This window comes from Salvelinus sp. IW2-2015, linkage group LG22, assembly GCF_002910315.2.
Source record: "Salvelinus sp. IW2-2015 linkage group LG22, ASM291031v2, whole genome shotgun sequence".
NCBI classification, from domain to species: Eukaryota; Metazoa; Chordata; class Actinopteri; order Salmoniformes; family Salmonidae; genus Salvelinus; species Salvelinus sp. IW2-2015.
The window spans coordinates 14,835,921-14,856,086 of NC_036862.1; the positions used below are offsets into that span (position 1 = coordinate 14,835,921).

The 20,166-nt window shown below is 46.0% G+C and overlaps 1 protein-coding gene across 6 annotated transcripts in view; it reads left to right on the top strand.

The window, feature by feature from the left end:
• Window positions 1–20,166, top strand: part of LOC111949455 (A-kinase anchor protein SPHKAP) — a 59,799-nt gene that overhangs the window by 28,127 nt on the left and 11,506 nt on the right. For all 6 annotated transcript variants that reach the window (XM_023966655.2, XM_023966657.2, XM_023966660.2 and 3 more), the window contains exons 2-7: window positions 532–634; window positions 2,842–2,952; window positions 10,087–10,146; window positions 11,218–11,361; window positions 11,563–11,815; window positions 13,541–17,006. In XM_023966655.2, the coding sequence (XP_023822423.1) occupies window positions 532–634; window positions 2,842–2,952; window positions 10,087–10,146; window positions 11,218–11,361; window positions 11,563–11,815; window positions 13,541–17,006 (4,137 nt within the window). The remainder of the gene's footprint in view (window positions 1–531; window positions 635–2,841; window positions 2,953–10,086; window positions 10,147–11,217; window positions 11,362–11,562; window positions 11,816–13,540; window positions 17,007–20,166) is intronic.

Genomic DNA, 20,166 nt, shown 5'->3' on the forward strand with positions numbered 1-20,166 from the left:
AATACTTTTAATTTACCATGAAAGTAATGATCACAGAGCCAGCTGGCTCTCTGGTCTTCATGTCCCTCCCTTCTTTTTTATGTGCCAGTTTTATCCTAATTAATACAAACTTCTGATGATAAATCTGGCGCTTTTTTTCTCCAAGTTAACTTTAAGATTACAGATAATTATTCACAGATAAACTATTTATCACAGATAAACAATCTATTTAATCCATTCAATTTATTTAATCCATTCTATATTGGTTGTAAACATACCCACGATCACCATAGATTGTGTGAAGCACCTCAAGACAAATGTTATGGCTGAGTTTGCCTTTGTTTTTGGTAGAAGTTCAGAGTTGCTGTGTTACTCTCCTGCAACTCTATAATGGCTGGTGCTTTACGGCAGTGGGCATGTCAGGGAGCATGTCGCCAGGCCAGGGTGTTCACCCATAGGCTAATAGGTTCTCTAAAGCCCATACAGAGCCCTGGAGCATTGGGCTGTGTTCAGTTGGTCCTGACACAGACACACTTTGTTCTCCTCCTGCAGTAACTTCCAGTCGTCAGCCATGTTCGAGAGCTCTGAGTCGGGAGACGCCGAAGGAGTCAACACAGACAGCACCCTGGGATCCTCCGTCACCGCCTGCAAGAAGGTAAATACAGGGGGACGGTGTGTGTAGGTGTGTATGTCCGGTAAATGTGTGTGTGTGTGTGTGCCCCCGTCACCGCCTGCAAGAAGGTAAATACAGGGGGACGGTGTGTGTGTACAGTATGTCCAGTAAATATTAATGTGTGTGTGTGTCCATCTCCCTGGTGAGGGAGAGTTTGTGCCATTGCAACAGAGAGTAATGATGGAGGACCAGGCGTTTCAGGTCATCTAGTTGGATTCATCATCTCACTGTGCCAGGGAGACAATGAGAGAAATGGCAAAGAACACTGGTCTCGGGAGATTACATTGAGTTTCAACCTCTTCTGTTATGCTCCCCCTCCTTCCTCTTGAATAAGGAGCATTGTCAGTCGATATAGCTGCTTGTTCAGTCACTTCATTAGTAGACGGGTTGTCACGTTAAATTACTTCCACTGAGCCTCGCCGCTTTGCCGCTAACATACAAAAATAATATTACATCACAGGAGGTTGGTAATGGCTGGAGCGGAATGGCATCAAATACATCAAACACATGGTTTGATGCCATTCCATTNGAGGGAGAGTTTGTTCCATTGCAACAGGCAGTAATGATGGAGGGCCTGGACCTGGAGTTTTAGGTATTCTAGTTTGATTTATCATTTCACTGTGTCAGGGAGACAATGAGTGAAATGGCAGATAACACTGGTCTCAGGGGAGATGACAACCTCTTCAGTTCTGCTCCCCCTCCTTTCTCTAGAATAAGCAGCATTGTCAGTCAATATTGCTTTTTGTTCAGTTACTTCATTAGTAATCGGGTCGTCAAGTTAAATGACTTCCATTGAGACTCGCCGCTCTGTCCCTAACATACAAAAATAATACTATGTGTAGTATTTGTAATGGAAGTCTCTGCACAATGACACGAAACTGTATGGCTCCCAAGTGTATATTTATAAAGACAACATTTTAACCCTAACTGTAGGTCAGGTCGCCTGTCTTGACAAAGACATGAAAATAAAAATATTGTCTTAATAAGATACATGTGGTAGAATAATATTATTACACAGTCTTAATTTTTTTGCTGGTGAATATTTACGATGATATCAAGCACCTGCTCAAGCATCTGTATAGAGCTGTGTTATGTTCATTGGTGCACATCGTAGAAAAACTAAAGCATTTATTATTGGACAAGTTGAAATAGCACCTCCCCGTTTTGGGCCTAATGAAGACTACCCTGCCCTCACTCCAAGCTCTGCCAAATTGTGTGATGTCATGACCATGAGGCCACCTGAGTGCGAGTCACCTGGCCATGGCCCAGAGCAGATGGACAACACCGGGGCGAGACTGGACAGGGGGCATGATGGCGTCAGCCTACAAATACACAATGGAAATGATTATATTCGCTATTGTTTTGTAGCCCCTACCCATCCACATCTCTCTGGCCGAACGCTAAGCTCACTAGCGTTTCTTTTCCCGGATTTGTTTTCCTCCCTGCTTCCAGGGGGATTGGGCTAAATGCGGAAGACACATTTCAGTTGAATGCATTCAGTTGTGCAACTGACTAGGTATCCCCTTTCCCTTCTTATAGAATGGGAACACAATCAGACCGTTCTGATATGTCCCAGAAACCGATGGGTTGGGTCAGAGCCTAAAGTCATTGGCTTTGATACTCTGATTGGTTAGAGATGATTCAATCGCTGATGCATTAGGATGGCAGTTTCAGACTAAATGTATGTGAAAGGTTACATATCAAAGTTATCTTACAGATTATGATTAGAATATCCTGTTGTATCTCCTGAGGGATTCCAGCACCATTTACCCAATACAAAAATAATCAATAACTCTTAAGGAACTCTTGACTCTTGAGTGTCATTGAAAGTCACAGGTCAACAGGACGTGGCACTTAACCTATAGGGTCCATTGAAGCAGCCCGCGGGGGAAGAGTAAAAACACAGAGTAAATAGGCTAACTGACAGGCTATTGATCCCTCTTACAGAGCGAGGTCCCACAGAGCACCTCCTGAACAAAGGGCCTGTAGAGATCTTTATAGCCAGAGGGTAAACACTAAGGTTGTCAGCTGAAGGTGAATGGGGGACTCGTGTGTGTGTGTGTGTGCGTGCGTGCTTGCGTGTGCGTGCGTGTGTGTGTGTATTTGTATGTACTTTCCTAAATTATACATTCTGAGAAAGAGTTGAGTCGTGTCTGTGTGTAAGACTGTGTGTTATCTGGGTCTTCCAGGTGCTGTGCAGTAGCAGTGTGCTGGACTCGTCAGAGTACTGGCTGAGGAATGAGAAGGCTCTGTGCAGGCTGGGCCTCCTGGAGGATGACACTGAGGGGAGAAGCAATACGGTGAGTAGTATGTGTGTGTTCATGTGTGTTTTTGTGCGTGTGTGTGCCATGTGTGTACAGTTTTTTATGCAAAACAGGCTACCCGGCACATCAGGATGATTTTAAAATCCTATTGAATTCTTTCATTTGTAACTATCTGACTGCCATCAAATCTATGGCAATTTATGCACTTTGTAGCACAGGACTTCTCCCTTGGGGCTGGTGTTCTTACTAGAAAACAAAGGTATCACTCCGTCTGTCTGTCCTTTCCCTCAGTCTCATTCCGAGCTCTGGATCGATTAAAAAGCGTTTTAATCTTCCCGTTGTGTGTGGAAATGAGCCAGTGACATTTTTACACAATGTGTCCAGATCCCATAAATCCCTGGTGTGTTTTATGCGAGCAACCATCTTCCTGTAGTATCGCCTCTCTCTGTGTGTGTGTGTGTGTGTGTGTGTGTGTGTGTGGTGTGTGTGTGTGTGTGTGTGTCACCTCTCACCTCGGTGACAAATTGTTCAGCCTCTCAATTCGCAATTCAGCTCTTCCTGGGTTACACAACTAATCATTCAAATTTAAAAGAAGTGTGTGTGAGAGAGAGAGTTTGTGTGTGTGTGTGTGCGCTTGGGGGTGTGCTTGTGTGTTTGTTGATTCCCCTCACACCCTTCTGTTAACCAGGATTATCACAGTCATAGGCCTTTGGCCATATCAGCTTAGTTAATTACAGACCCTGGGAGTAAACAGGGTCTGTGTTAGTGAGTGTTTGGAATGCAGATTTAATACGCGTGATGGGATATGGTTTTTGTTTACTCCGGGTTTCAGTTGGGGAGCGGGGGGAAGGGTTGGTTTATTAGTGTATTCATTTGGTTCATTTATGGAATCATTGACGCAATGTGATTGTCATTGATTACACACTCAGCAGCAGCAGATGTATTTAAGTTAAGGTCAGAGGTCGTGTTGAGGATAGGATCAAGTTTATTGTCCCTGAAGGGAAATTGTCTTGGACACACAGTGCTAAGTTGATGACATTGATATGTCATCCTGGGTTTTTCAGTTTCACAAAGTGTGATATCTTTATTGTCCATTCATTTCATTCGATGGAGKCAATATGGCCAAACCACCTGGTTGAGGATGTGACAATTACAGTGCTGTATATTCCTGAATAGGGACAGGAATGTGTGTGTGGAAGGCTCCGGAAGGAAAAGGGACTATGCACTCAGGAGCTCAAAGTGATAAGATAAAAGCTTGTAAGTTCTCTCTTGTCACTCCTCACCAAATCTAGGTCTTGTCACCTTTGATCACTCTCTCATGTTTTAATGCATGGAGTGAACAGAAATGTTACCTAGCTGAGATAGTCACAGTGAATTCCATCAAATCCCTGAACACATTGACAGAGGGTAAGCACTTTGGAACCAAAGTCTTCTGCACCTTTAGTTCTGCTCTGCTAGTTACAATGTAGTTACTGAGTTATGTTTCCGATCCTGTCCTAAACACTTGTAGAGATGAGATCTATATCATTGTTCATCTCAGACCCCAGAACCAAATGTTCCATGCACTAATAATCTGTCACGAGAGTTTATCACTATTATTTACCTCATCCATCAACACCAAAAGTATTCCCACTTTCACTCTCTCTCTCCTACACACTACCAAACACACACACACACACCACAACACACACACACACACACACACACACACACACACACACACACACACCACACACACAACCACACACACACACACACACACACACACCACACACCACACACCACACCACACACCCACACACACACACACACACACACACACAACACACACACCACAGTATGCACCCCTCTCTTGTTTTGAAACTCACAGCTCTCAGAGTCATCCATTCATCTTTAGGTTTAAACACTTCAGAGGGAGGGAGCATACACGTCAGCTTTGTCCCATACAGGCATCATAAAAAAGCCCCAGTGAGGAAGAATAGACTAAACATGCCATCTGCAGGCGAGGAACTGACTTACTGCAGGATGACACCTGGGTTGTGTTCGTTAGGCACCAAATGGAAGAAAACAGACTGAAACAGGGAAGAACGACCTGAACTTGCTTATTTTCCTTTGCCATTGCAAAATGTTTTGCTACGGTGTGCCATAATGAATATGACCCAAAGTGTCCTCACTGCTGTTTCTGCTGCCAGGTTCTATGATTAAACATCATGTTCATGTCTTTATTCTACTCTCTAAGGGCTTTAACAGCTGCATCTATGTAGATAATTGAACGGTATTCAATGAGATAGGGGAGGTGAAAAGTACTGAATGTAAGCTGTATCTCACGGCTGATGGCTAGGACGGCGTTAGTTACAGTGATGAGATAAGATATTCCCAATTCGTATCATTCCTCACTGCTCTAATTGCCTGCTTGGTCCCACAGCAACTGTGTGCCTGCCTGCCTGCCTGCTTGTGTGTCTGCCTGCCTGCCTGCTTGTGTGCCTGGGTCTAGGATTGGGTATGACTGGCAATGGGACATCCTCACTAGTTAGTTAGATTATATAATATTATTCCAGAGTTGGAGGCTGAAGGCTGAATGGAGAGCTGAACAGGTGTAGACACTATACACATTAGTGCTGTGAATATTCAATGAGCTCCATAACCCTAATCTCCCGGAACTAAAATCTTCCGTAATTTTGTCAGCTAGGTCATTTTCTTCGGTTTACGTGCAATCTGTTCATGAGAGACTATCACAATCCAGACCAGCATACAGCCAGTGCACATGAATAATGGAAGTGCATGTAATGCCTCCTTGCTGGCGCTATTGCTTGGAGGGCAGGGGTCAGGAGCCACAGTAGGATACCAAGGATGTGTTCCAAACAGCACCGTATTCCCTATTTAGTGCACTACTGTAGTGCATGATATAGGGAACAGGGTACCATTTGAGAGACAACCAGAGACAGAGCATCCAAGTGGCTCACAGTCACAACATGGCCTGGCTGTGGCGGGCTTACATAACAACCACAGGGGAACACACAGCGGACACAGGAAGAATGACTGAGTGTGCTGAGATGAGAGCAATAGGGCGTAGAGAGAACGAGAGCGACAGAGGTTAGAGTTGAGAAGAAGGGTGGAAAGGAGGGTGAGATTGAGTGAGGGGAAGAGGATTTGTTGTTGAGGGGAGAGCTTAGGGTGGGTGGAGGATGAGGTGGATGTGCGTGCGCGCATGTGTATTGTACTAGATAGCCTGTGAATATTTGTAATCTTTATCAAAAATGAGTGAGAGCGTATTAAGGAATTTCTGCGCCTGTGTTTATGTGACCAAGCGTGTGTGTGTATTGCAATATATTGTATTATAGCCTGTGAATGTTTGTAATCTTTATTGAAAATGAGTGAGAGCTTCTTAAGGAATTTCTGCGCCTGTGCTTGTGTGACCAAGCATGTGTGTGTGTTTTGCATTATATTACACTATAGCCTGTGAATGTTTGTAATCTTTATGGAAAATGAGTCAGAGCGTCTTAACGAGTGTCTACATTTGTGGGCGTGTTTGTGTGTGTTCCTGTCTTGACTATTTGTGTAACCAGTCCTGTAACCATTCAACCCCCAGTCCAGGGCTTTAACTACACACACACACAAGCACACCTGACTTCTGCAGTGCCCAAGGAACAGCAACACATCTGACCCACTCTTTTCAGAGCTATAGCTCTCCGTTCAAAACACTGCTGCCATAGCACCATGGTCATTAGGCACTGTGACGATTGTCCTATATCTTCTGTCACATAAGCTAGGGTCTTTCCTAATTATGTATGTCCAGACATTGATTAACACCTGTTTATTATGAGAAGCATTTTATCGACTGTAATTGATGTGGGGATATTTATCATGTGGAATATATTACCTGAATGTGTTTGTATAACTTTTTCCCACCTTTATTGAAGTTGATTGTCAATTAGGTGATTTAAAGAGTTTGTCGTGCATTCTGGGTAATGGGTATTTCTACAAGAAGCATGTCATTGCTTTGTTTGTGAGACAAGACAGACAGGTAACAGGTTGATATGCTGCTGGATTTTCTTTGGTTAGAGCTGTTTTGGATTCCGATAAGTTTATTAGGCCCACCTTTTTATTTTTGTTTGTAAATATTTGTACAGTTTTTGCCAGCTTATCTTCACATTTGCTAATAAAAGCTCACTCTAGGCAAGAAAAGTCTAGTTTTGCTGTTGCCTCCTCACTGTTAAAATCCTACTYCATGGTCAAACAGACAAAAACAGTCAGGCGGGGACTACCTAAAAAATGTCTGTTTGCTAAATGTTTTGCTACAGTGTTTTCTAATGAATATGACCCATCTCACCAGCATGTTAACTGAGAGAGGAGAGAGTTTTTAAAAATTTTTTTTGTTTGTTTTACTCCAAACTCATAACTGTCCACCACTGTTTTCCTCGTGACTACTCGCTGCAAAAACCTCTTGATTAGTTTCAAGTTTGAGTCATCCAGCTGTCCCTGATTGGTTATGGTATTTAGAGTAGAATCACCCTGAGGTTGTGATTGGTTGCTGGGCTGGGTTGACCTGGAGGCTGGAGCACAGCTGTAGATTTGCCCGCTTGTTGGGTGCCCGGTGAACCGCGAGACCCTGGGTCACACCCAGCGCTGTCCTCCAGCCGCCAGGCACCCATCCAAAGGACGCCACCTCAGCAGGGGCACAACACGAGAGGAAACGGGCACACCACGAGAGGAAACGGGCACACCACGAGAGGAAACGGGCACATAGATCAATTATGAGCCAAAATCGCAGCATTTATCATTAGGGCCGGGATCAAATAAAATCGTAATTGTCACTTGCGCCGAAAACAACAGATGTAGACCTTACCATGAAATGGTTACTTACAAGTCCTTTAACCAACAATTCATTTAAGAAAATATTGACTAAATAAACTAAAATAACAATAATGAGGCTATATACAGGGTTACCGGTACCGAGTCAATGTGCAGGAGTACAGGTTAGTCGAGGATGATACCAGTATCATGATATTCGTTAGTATCGTGGCAAGGAAACTAAACAAGAAGCAGATTTAACTTCTTTAGGAAAACAGCCCTAATGTTGGGAACAAACATTATGTTGTCATCCAGAGTCACATTTATTTATTTTTCAAGCTATAGCACACTATTTTACATATAGCAGGTTTTTAAAGGACCAAAGATTGTGGCCTGCTTCGTGTTTTCATTTTTGTCAAGGAAAAAATATTGTGAAACACTGGTATTGTCCCGTTCCTATTTATCATACATGCACGCGCACATCACACACACACGCACGCGGGTGTGCGACCAATCAGAACCCCTATTTTCTAGCATCTATTTTGATTTGTAATCTCTGTCCGTCAATTAGTTAGGCATAGATTAAACGTCTGTCTGCTCTGAAGAATTAGTGGTGGAGCCTCGTTCACATCTGTGGTCTCTGCCTCTCAGATGGGCCTCACTGACAGAGATAGCTAGATGGCACATACAGCTTTCACCCCGAAACCCATTTTTGGGACTGCAGGCGATTGCCACTCCCACCTAATTGTGATTTGGTTAAATGATTTTGTCCTTGGGAAGGGCACCATATCTCCTATTTTTTCATCTCCTCTCTCTACCTCGTGCCTCTTCCCTCCCTCTTCTTTTTTTCTCCCGTTTCGCCCTCGCTCTTTCTCAGTCTCCAACAGTCATCTGCTTATTTTTCTCTGCAATTGCTTTGACCTGCATGCAAGACACAATAAGCCCAATCATTTGATAACCTTCACAACACCTCAGCATGCACGGGCTTGATAGAACCACCATTATATTAAGACAGCTTCTAAATGGGTTGTACAAGTACCAGAGTGGGCTTTCGTGAAAAAATGTAGGGAAAAGGCTGAATGTGATGCTGATAATGTAAACAGGGGTGAAATTGTTATGTTGTGTTGTTTCACTCCGGTGGACATTTAACTCTACCGATAAAGAGCACCACTCCAGTTTCCAAGCTGCTTTCGCKGTTCTGTTTCCGCCGTTCAATTCTGTCCCCTTTTCAGCTTTAGGATGATTAGCTCAGTGTTTAGCCTATAGGTTGCTGTTGATAACATACCAATGAAATAGGCAGAAAGTATGTGGAATAAAATGGGGTGCAAGACTAATTTGTAAAAGAGGAAAATGTCAATCAAATACACTCGTAACAGAGACTAACATCCATGATGTCACAGAGTAACACACTTCCAGATTTAGCCTGATTGGCAGATAGAACTGTTTTATCTCTAAACCGATTGGGCCATTCGTTCCAGTTTCAGTTGCTGCATCTGTTTGTATTTCTCCTTCTGATTCTCTTTTGATGATATATTGGTTTTGGAGAGATGAACCTGGTATATAAATTCATCTGGGATGAATAGAGAGAGAGCTGTAGAGAACGATGGATAAATAAGAAGAAGAACTGGTTATGGAGTGTGTGCCTGTGTGTTACAGCTGGGGGAGGGGCTGTTTATTGGTCACTGAGAAGAAAAGAAAGTTATGATCCTTCTGCAACCAAGGGCTATGCCTCACGCCCCTTTTCTAATTAACTCAATTATTGATTAATACTTTCCCAAAGCATTTGTAGCTGAACTTTTACATAATTTCTATCCACAATCCAGCCGCACTGCCGTGACAGAGTAACACTTATGAAAATCGATGTTTGATGGGGCGGCCAATGTTCTATGCATGAATGAACAACATTCATAGCACTTTGCTGTTCAACAGTCTGGGTTGGCAAGTGAAATAACATACCAATACATCTACGATTGCTTTGGAAAACCCACCCCTGAGTAAACAATGGGAAAGCAATCGATGAGATTATTCTGCATTTAAAATAGCACCTCATTCCCTATATAGTGCACTTCTTTGACCAGGGCAAATAGGGGCTCTGGTCAAAAGTAATGCACTATATAGGGAATAGGGTGTAATTTGGGACCCATTCAGTGAAATTCTGTATGTAGGGACTGTCGCTCGCTCCCTGGGGACTGACTGACTGAGTGGGTGCCAATTAGCCCTGTTGTGTCCTGCTTAGTCTTACGTTGCCATACCTCCAAAATCACCTCCTGCTAGAGGCTTGTAAATGGCCAGTGAGGGCTAACACAGCATGTTTGCGTCCTCTGTCAGTTTTTATCTGAGTAAAGCCAATGTTCTGAAGCTTTTTCCCTCTCATTGCAGATGTGCTTTGTGAATCTGGACCAGCAGAAGGTGGATCGTCACAACGACAGCTGCATCAAGGTGTGCTGGCTTCTCTCTTCATCTCTCTTCCCTCTCCCCTACCCATGCTCTCCTCTCTTCCCTCTCCCCTACCCATGCTCTCCTCTCTTCCCTCTCGCCTACCCATGCTCTCCTCTCTTCCCTCTCCCCTACCCATGCTCTCCTCTCATATCCTCTCTTCCCCTACCCATTTATTTATTGATTTAACTAAGCAAGTCAGTTAAGAACAAATTCTCATTTACAATGATGGCCTACCGGGGGAACAGTGGGTTAACTGCCTTGTTCAGTGGCAAACGACAGATTCTTACCTTGTCAGCTCAGGGATTCAATCCAGCAACCTTTCGGTTACTGGCCCAACGCTCTAACCACTAGGCTACCTGCCACCCCATGCTCTCCTCTCATATCCTCTCTTCCCTCTCCTCCCCTACCCATGCTCCCCTCATATCCTCTCTCCTTCATATACTCGCATCTCCTCTCTTCCCCATATCTCCCCTCCCCGTCTTACCCCCCCCCCTACCCATGCTCTCCTCTCATATCCTCTCTTCCCTCTCCTCTCCTCTCCCTACCCATGCTCTCCTCTCATACCCTCTCCTCCCCCTACCCATGCTCTCCTCTCATACCCTCTCCTCCCCTACCATGCTCTCCTCTCATACCCTCTCCTCCCCCTACCCATGCTCTCCTCTCATACCCTCTCCTCCCCCTACCCATGCTCTCCTCTCATACCCTCTCCTCCCCCTACCCATGCTCTCCTCTCATATCCTCTCTTCCGCTCCTTCCCCTATACATGCTCTCCTCTCATATCCTCTCTTCCCTCTCCTCCCCCCTACCCATGCTCTCCTCCCTCCTCCCCTTTCCTCCCCCACTACCCATTAACTCCTCTACTCCCTCTCTCATCCTCTCGTCTCTTTCCTCTCCTCCTGTTCCCCCAGTCTTTCTTAACCATCGTAAACACTGGCTCTGTTGCCATGGATTCAGGATAATTAGCCTGGGTGAGGGGGGTTGATTTGTTTAGGTAATTAGCAGGTTTTTGCTGCTGATGACTGCCTGTGTGACTATCACAGTGACTGTGGGTGACGTTTCTCTTTCCCCTAGAAACTGGCCTCAATCTCTCCAGACCTGCCCAAGCTGGTTGGCTCTCTGAGCGTGCGACAGCCCAAGGTGAACGAGATCCTGCTGCTCGGTGGTTTGGAGACTCCGGACCCCTCTCACCTTCACCAGTACCCCACCCACACACAGGTGAGCACACACACACACACACACAAACACTTCTTCCTTCTCATTTTATGGTTTGTTGAGATCCCTCCATCCCAATCCATCCACTCATTGACTGACTCGTCAGCTCTGAGTATTACACGAGCAGACAAGGTAGAACTTATCAATGATTGAATTCTTTCCTTCGTGTGTGTGTGTGTGTGTGTATGTGTGTATTGCCTCCAGGGCCAGAGGTGTACAGATGTGTGCCTGGTCCAGTGTGCTGGGGGCCGGCGGCCCACCAGCATCATCTATGAGATCAACAAGTTCCTGATCGGGCTACAGTGGGGTCAGGAGAGGCAGGGGTCCCAGGGGCGGATGATGGCAGGGCAGAGGCTGGATGACGACACCAACCGCTCCTTCTCATCCATAGAGGAGGACTTCCTCACTGCCTCAGAACACCTGGGGGATGACAGCGAGGATGACGGCTTACGAAATGGTGATTTTCTCTCATCCTTTTGAATACCCATGTACTGTATTTGAGTTGTATATATTTTACTGACATATGTGGTGAATATGAAAGTAGAGTAATGTAGTCCTATGTGGCTAAGTTTGAATAGCATGAGGATAGCAACGGCAGGTTTGTGGGTTTGATCCTTGCTTGCGGCACCAATATGAAAATGTCGATCTCAGTCACTGTTCTAGGTCACTTTCGACAAAAGTGGATGCTAAATGGGATAAATCATTTATTATTTACAAATCTACTAACGTCAAGCACTCATTTTGGGAGGAAAAATCTGACATTTTTGTAAGGTAATACATTATTCAGTAGCCTACTCTCAAAACAGGTCAGTGTATAGGTGCTGAGAACAACCTCAATAAGAATCTAAGTTGTTATTGATGTAGTGTTTATTGTAGAGTCTTCAGTATAGAAATCACCAATAGTCGACATGTTCCTTGAAAGCTATTCTTACCACTGAAGATGTCCCTCGTCTCTTTTCAAAAMGGAACGACAGGCGCCCATCCGATTGTGCTGTTGTTCTCTTGTTCTCTCGTGCCTGTCACTCTTCATCTGTTAAAACACTTCTCTGTGGCTGGCTTCGTAGCTCCTTAGTGCGTGTATCCCTTGCATGATTGAGATTCATATACAGTATATGGCCCTGAGCTTGGCTGTGCTTTTCTGCAGTCTCCCCTTATCTATAATTCATCTCCTGTATGCAGAGATGGACAGTATTTATGTTACATGTATTTGAAATACGTATTTTAATTACTTCTGTGTATTTTGTCATTTTAATTACATTGGGATGAACTACACTCCAATGTATCTAAATACTGTAATTTATAGTGGTTCACATTTTGTGGCCCCCCTTTCATTGCATTGGTARCAGAAGTCTGATGGCACTATGGTGTGATAAATGCATCTGCTAAATGAACTAAATGTATATGTAAAAATGAACAATTGCAAAGCATAATGAGTATTATTCATGAGCTCCACCCAAAACAATACCCAGAGTGCTTTCTTTGCAGTTCATTTTGGTATGTTCATTTTCACATACTGTATACATTACATTTTTTGGTCATTTAGCAGACACGCTTATCCAGAGTGACTTGCTCAACTAAGGTAGTTAAACAACATATTATAGTCATTGCAAGTAAAAAAGAATTTGTAACTGATACTGAGAATTTTGTTTCTGTTCGAGCCGGTACATGCAAATGTATTTTGGTATTTTAAAATAGAAAATACATATATTTGATATGTTTTGTAGTTTATTTGGATACACTGAGGTTTATAGTATTTTGTATCTGTATTGTTCTCAGCCCTGCCTGTATGAAATTAGAACCAACACTGTGTGAAGGTTAGCCTCTCCTTTGAGTCAATGTACCAGTAATATTTATAATCAAATAGGTTGCTCTTTTTTACTTTGCATGGGGGTAAGTTAGCCTTTACCCAGATCTGTTTGTGTTGTATTATAGCCTGTGTAGCCAACTCTTATGGTCATTGGTAAGACAGCACAAACTTAACTGGGACCAGCTAGGGTTTGGTTGGTAGCTATAGTCAGGTTTGAGTGGGTAAATGCTGCTCAGTGAAAGTGTTATTGCTAGCTTGGTTAAACCAGAGCTGGGTTGTCATTGCTGTTGTTGTGGCACATTGGGAGTTTGATGGAACTATTCTCTAACAGGTCTGGACATGCCTCTCTCTCTCTCTCTCTCCCCAATGAGCCAGWGTGCAGTGATGTGGCAGTGGGCTTGGCAGACGCAGCACACAGCGACAGACCTGTGTGTCAGAGGGGACGCCTGGGCCAGAACCAGTGGCAGGACAGCGAGGACTCTGAGGAGACCATTTGCGCCCCCCCAGCCATCAAGAAACAAGGAGGAAGGGCACCGGCGAGAGCTAGCGGTCACCACAATAAGGAGTCGGCCGGCCACTACGCCACCAACCTGGCTGAATCGGTACTGCAGGACGCCTTCATCCGCCTGTCTCAGGACGAACCGTCCTTCGCCACCGAGGCTGCTGTAAGCATGTCCCCTGGCAGCCACCGCCCCCCCACCGGCCTCACCAGGACAGGAGCGGAGGAGCCCTCTCGTGCACGCGTCTGCTCTTTCGAGCTGCCTAAGATCGTCATAGTGCAGAGCCCGGATAATTGCGAGGGCCTGCCGGAGTGGCTGGGTACTCAGGCCTCTCACGTGGCTGTGGAGTATGGTGTTGGTGGTGCTGCCAGACAGGTAACGGCGGAACACGGACCAGAGGCCCATAGCTTCCACCCTACCACCACTACCATTGGACGCCACCCCAACAAACCCCTGCAGCGGGCCCTGGCATGTGCTGCCAGCGTCATCGGCACCATCTCCAGCCCACAGGTAGCAGAGCAGCTAGCGATGGAGCCAACAGAGGAGGACATGGAGAGAGAGGGACAGAGAGACCCTGAGGGCACTGACTACTCCTTCTCRTCAGCCATGTGCGGTATGGCCCAGGTGGCGGGGGCAGTGGCCGTGGTGGAGCTAGCTGAAGAGGCCGAGGAGGGGGGCTGCGAGTCAGAAGACGACTCCACCACCGAGGTCTACTCAGCCGCCTCCGTGGGACTCCTATCTGCAGCGCAGGCCTCCACGGCCATCACTCTTCACTGCAGCGTTGCCGAGGGAACCAGCATCGAGGCCTTCCGCACCAGCATCGCTGAAGTTCTTCACAAGGAGGCAGCAGGGGTGCTGGCTCAGCCCCAGGACTACAAGAGTGTGGCCCACCTACTGGAGTCCACCCACAACAGGATCGTGGATGGCATCACGTCTCCCAAAAAGTCCTATCTGGACAAGATGGATGAGACTGAGGTGGACGATTTCATCAGCGAGGTGGCCAATGGCCTCTTCAAGCACGCATTTGAGAAAGCGAAAAAGAAAAGAGAACTAGAAGGCCCGGGCAAAGACGTCCCTGATATCCAGGGCTTTCTGCAGGAGAGCGTGAGCAATGTGCTCTTCGACGTCCTTTGTCTCACTTCAAAGCGGATCGGTGACATTTCCAAATGTGATATAGGGTCGTTTGACAGACAAGAGGGTGATGTCGGCTCCAGGGACTACGAGGRGGCCGCCACCACCAAGGAACCATTAAGTCAATTACAGCGCTTCGTCGGCTCCAGCCAGCCCGATAATTGTGAAGCCCACTGGGCAGAGAAGACGTCCATCTACTCCGCGATAAGGGAGGACAAATATGGACTSGAGGAGAGGGAGAGMGAACCTTATGGGTCTCACAGCTCGCCACATTTCAGAGAGCAGCAGCAGCTCAGACAAGCTCCGACTATAGTCTCGTCCTCTACTAAAGACTGCTATGACCTCCAGGGCCAGCAGGCCAGAGGAAACATCAGGGAGCCTTTTACAGAGAGCTTACCCCACCAGGTCTCTTCATCCCTGGGCACAGAGAAAAGATGGAGAGCCAGTACGGACAGCAGACAGTCTTCTCTGACCCCTCAGTCCTCTTTTAGTTCCTCCACCTGCCTAAAGATGGACTCAGAGTCCAGAACTACCCCCGTCAACTACTTCGCTGATGACCTGGCCACCACCGTGGTCTCTATGGCCACTGAGCTGGCCGCCATCTGCCTGGATAATTCCAGCGGGAAGCAGCCGTGGTTCTGTGCCCTGAAGGGCGCAGCCGGCTACTACCCCGAGGGGGGCTACCTGCTGCCCTCCTGTTGCACGGCCCTCCGCAGAAAGGAGGGCCAGAACGGCGGTGTGGTATCCAAAAAGCACCGGCCGCCACGCCTCAGTGAGATCAAGAGGAAGACGGAAGAGCAGCCCGAGTTGATGGAGTGCCTGGTCAACCGCGTGGTGGATGAGACCGTCAACCTAGACGACATGCCCCAGACTCTTGACCCATTRGCACTCTTTGCCTCCGAGGTCACCGCCCGCATCATGAACTGCCCCGAGCTCAACGTAGTTGACACCTCCAAACCCGGCCAGCAGACCCGCAGTCGGCTGCAGTGCGAGCGGTGGAGCCGGGGCAAGGCCGCCAGCTACGAAAGTATCCCAGAGGAGGACGCAGGCCCCCCGGGTACCCCCAACACCCTGGGCCCTGGTAGCCGGCTGGGCCAGAACCTGAGCAGGGGAGGCTCCATCTCCAAGCAGTCTAGCTGCGAGAGCATTACGGATGAGTTCTCCCGCTTCATGGTGAACCAGATGGAGATGGAGGGCCGGGGTTTTGACCTGCTCCTGGACTACTACGCCGGGCAGAACGCCAGCAGCATCCTGGCGGCAGCCGTGCAGCAGGCAGCCACCAAGAAGAACGGCCACCTCAATGTGAGGGCCACCTCATGTCTGTCCAAGCAGTCCAGTACGGAGAGCATCACGGAGGAGTTCTACAGGTTCATGCTCAAAGACATGGACATGGAGAGCAAAGACTACAGTATGGGAAGAACTAAAGAGTGGAGCAACAGCCTATTGCCTCCATCTCCCAGAACCCTCTTCTGTATCCGTCAGTCCTCCGTGCCGGACAGACGTTTCTCAGACTCCAGGCTGACCGTCAACTCGCCCATCAAGGCCAACTCCTTTGATGGCTTCGTCCGCAATGTGCACGGGGACACGCTCAACATCTACCCCACCAACTCGGTGCAGGTGTCTGCCACGGGCCTCTGCAAGTCTGACTCATGTCTGTACCAAAGGGGCCAGACTGACCAGATCACCGACATGCTGATCCATGAGACCTGGTCCAGCTCCATTGAGTCCCTGATGCGGAAGAACAAGATCATTGCGGACCCGGAGGATAGCATTGACCTGGTGGATGCAGAGTCCCAGACCCACATGCTGCAGTATGCCAACCGCCTGGCCGCAGACATCGTGGAAACCGGGAAGTCTGTCCTGCAGGAAGGGGATGGCGCCGGAGGAGGGGGCGTGGTGGGGCGACAACAACACATGCCCGTGGGGGAGAGGAGGAGAGGCTTCAAACAGTCCCGCCCTGGCTGCACCCGGAGCAGAGCCAGCCAGGAGCAACCAGGAGGGGGCGGAGACAGCACATGTACAGCAGCGGGTCCCCCCATCAGAGGCCCCAGGGAGGTCCCTGTACCGGTGATCCACATCGAGACAGATCAGAGGGACGATCCGGAGTCTGGGAACCCGGTGGAAAGGGCCTGGCATCACCCCTGGGACCCAGCGCCCCCTGAGGGGACAACCCAGTGGCYCGCTGAGAGGGCCTCTGTGAGCCGCAGCAGGTAAGCTCTCTCTCAGTGAGCGATTCCCCTGTGAGTCAATCGCACCCTCAAACAGAGGGAGATGGTAGTATCTTTCCAAAACACCAAAACACCTTGAATTGTGACCTAATTTGTTTATAAATCAAAAATCATCCATGAGTTGTTAAACTCTTTATAGTGTTGGGTATCAGAGACCCAGCCACATAATGGCTTCTACTGCATCCACAGAGAGAACGTAGTCTACTGTGAAAGTCTCTGGGGTTATACACACCCACAGCCAGGTTATGAGTCATGTTTCTGTGTTGGAGGCTACAGCTTTTATCTAAAGCTAACCTTGATCTTCAAGGTGGCATAGACATGCCTCTAGTCACGACATACTGCAGACACTCATAAACACTCATACAAACCCAAACACACACACATATATATACACTCCCCCATATGCTCCCGAGGGGCGCAGCAGTCTAAGGCACTGCATCTCAGTGCTAGAGGCATCACTACAGACACCCTGGTTCGAATCCAGGCTGTATCACAACCGGCCGTGATTGGGAGTCCCAAAGGGCGGTGCACAATTGGCCCAGCGTCGTCCAGGTTTGGCCAGTGTAGGCCGTCATTGTAAATAAGAATTTGTTCTTAACTGACTTGCCTAGTTAAATAAAGGTTAAATAAATAAATATGTATTTGGACAGTAAAGCAATTTTTTTTTTTTTTGCTCTATACTCCAGCATTTTAGATATTTCATATTAGGCGAGAGTACAGAATGTCAGCTTTTAGTTGAGGGTATTTCCATTCGTAATCTGTTTTACAGTTTAGTAATGAAAGCACTTCATATATCTAGTCCCCCATTTGAAGAATTCACAAGTATTTGTACACATTCACTTGTATTAAAGTAATCCACATGTTGGTATTTGGTCCCGTATTCCTTGCAGGCAATGACTACATGAAGCTTGTGACTACAAACTTGTTGGATGCATTTGCGGTTTGTTTTGGTTGTGTTCTGGATTTGGACAATTCCAAGCTAACAGAATGATGCTCAGATTTTTTTCTTTAAAATGTATTTCAAACAAAAAGCAATGGTTTGTGCTGTCATTCTGTTCTTCAAGTAAATCTTTATTTTATTTTTATTTTTTTCTGTGGAAATTGTTGAAAGTCAACCTTGTGCATAGAGTTGTATGGTTTGTTTAACTTTGCAATAATAGTTTTTTGTTTTTCTGTTACCATGGAATTGCCTGTTATGTTTTGCCCAATAGGAACTGAATGGTGAATAATATTTTGTGCCATTTTGGAGTCACTTTTATTGTAAGTAAGAATAGAAGATGTTTCTGAACACTTCTACATTCATGTGGATGCTACCATGATTATGGATAATCATGAATGAATCGTGAATAATGATGAATGAGAAGGTTACAGAGGCACAAAGATCATACCCCCKKAAAATTCTGACCTCCCCAGTTATTGGTAATGGTGAGAGGTTAGCATGTTTTGTTGTTGCCTCTTAACGGCATCTCCCTAATCATTATTCACGATGAAACATCTTATCTACTTAATTAGAAAGAAAAGTACTGCTGTCATCATTCAGGTACTGGCAAAACATAACCCAAAACAAACTGTAAATGCATCCAACGAGTTTGTTAAGTCACAAGATTGATTTAGTCATTGCGTGCAAGGAATATGGGACTAAACTTTTGACTAATTTATAGTGGAACTGACAGCGTTTGAATTACTTTGCAGATATGAAACCGACAATCATATCAGTAAAAAAATATATAAAATTCCCAGTTTATTCTTCAAAACCAACTTTATAAGAGTAAAAAAATATATATATATATTTGACCAAAAATTCCATGACGTACAGTAAGCCATTGTTGGCAGAATATATGGATGCAGTACAATGCATGATTATATGGATGCAGTACAATGCATGATTTTGGACTACCATTTCTTGTAAATCACAGCTTGCCTAATACATCGTTTGCTGCCTCCACCCATTTAGGACGCACTGTTTCAGTTTCAATATCGGACAGCTGTAACTAAAGCTGGAAATGTCAATATTGTAATGAAACAGGCAGGGAGCAGGTCTCGAACACTCGACCTTGTAGCCCGAGTTCCGGCGCGCTATCGACTGTACCGCAAATGCATGCTCGTGCGGCAGCGTCGATTTCCGCGCTTATAAACCCAGGGTCGTTACACTATAATCAAACTCGCAAGGACAATGATCACTAGCCAGTTATAACTTGGCTAATAGGCTAGCACACGTGTCAAACACAAGGCCCGTGGGCCGAATAGGACACAAGCTAGTATGAATTAGTCAACAGTTGAGTAATCTACTCTATGAAATTACTGCCTGATGCGCTGGCATCAGTGAATTCAACTTCACTGATTGCTTTCGTGTGTCCCGCTTACAGCGTGCAGCGGAGGGAAATTGTAAAATGTGGCTGTCTAGCTTCGGTTAAGCTTGACAATGAATAACCAAAAAAGTAAACCTGCAACAAAACACAATGCAAATGTATTCCTATTATAACAACATTTGAGCAGTAGCCTAGGCTGGCTACTCAACTACAATACATTTGAGTGCACCATACAGCAACGCTGCATTCAACCACACCGATGATCCACGCTGTGCAAYAAAAATGAAAAGCATGTTTTAAGTTTAAATGTTACAACAACCTACAGCTATACATTTGTGTTATTTGGAGTTATTAAATACTTTTGARTAAGGTCACATTATATTATGCACATATACAAGCAGGGAAGCAAAAGCTGGAAAAATATGATTTCTATATACATCATCCTAGTGACATAACGTAAGTGGACATTATAAAGGCCATATTTTTCTAATAAAACAATGGCCAGTTTGGGTCGCAGTTGCACATCTGGCCTGCGAAATTCATTGTGTTTTTCAATAAGGCCCGTGCACTGATTGAGTTTGACACCCCTGGGCTAGCATATATATTTATTTAGCAAGCTAAAAAATATATTATATATTGTAATGACCCGGCTGGGTCATAAAGGGAAAAGAGACGGACTCTAGGTGTGCAGGTCAGAACACAGGTTTATTCATAAACTGGCTATTGTTCCGGCCACAACCCACGCCGCTAAATGCGAACGTACACAATGTTACCCTGTCGGTAAGAGTCACTCTCATAGGAACAGATCCAGGCACGAACAGAAGAGAGAGAAC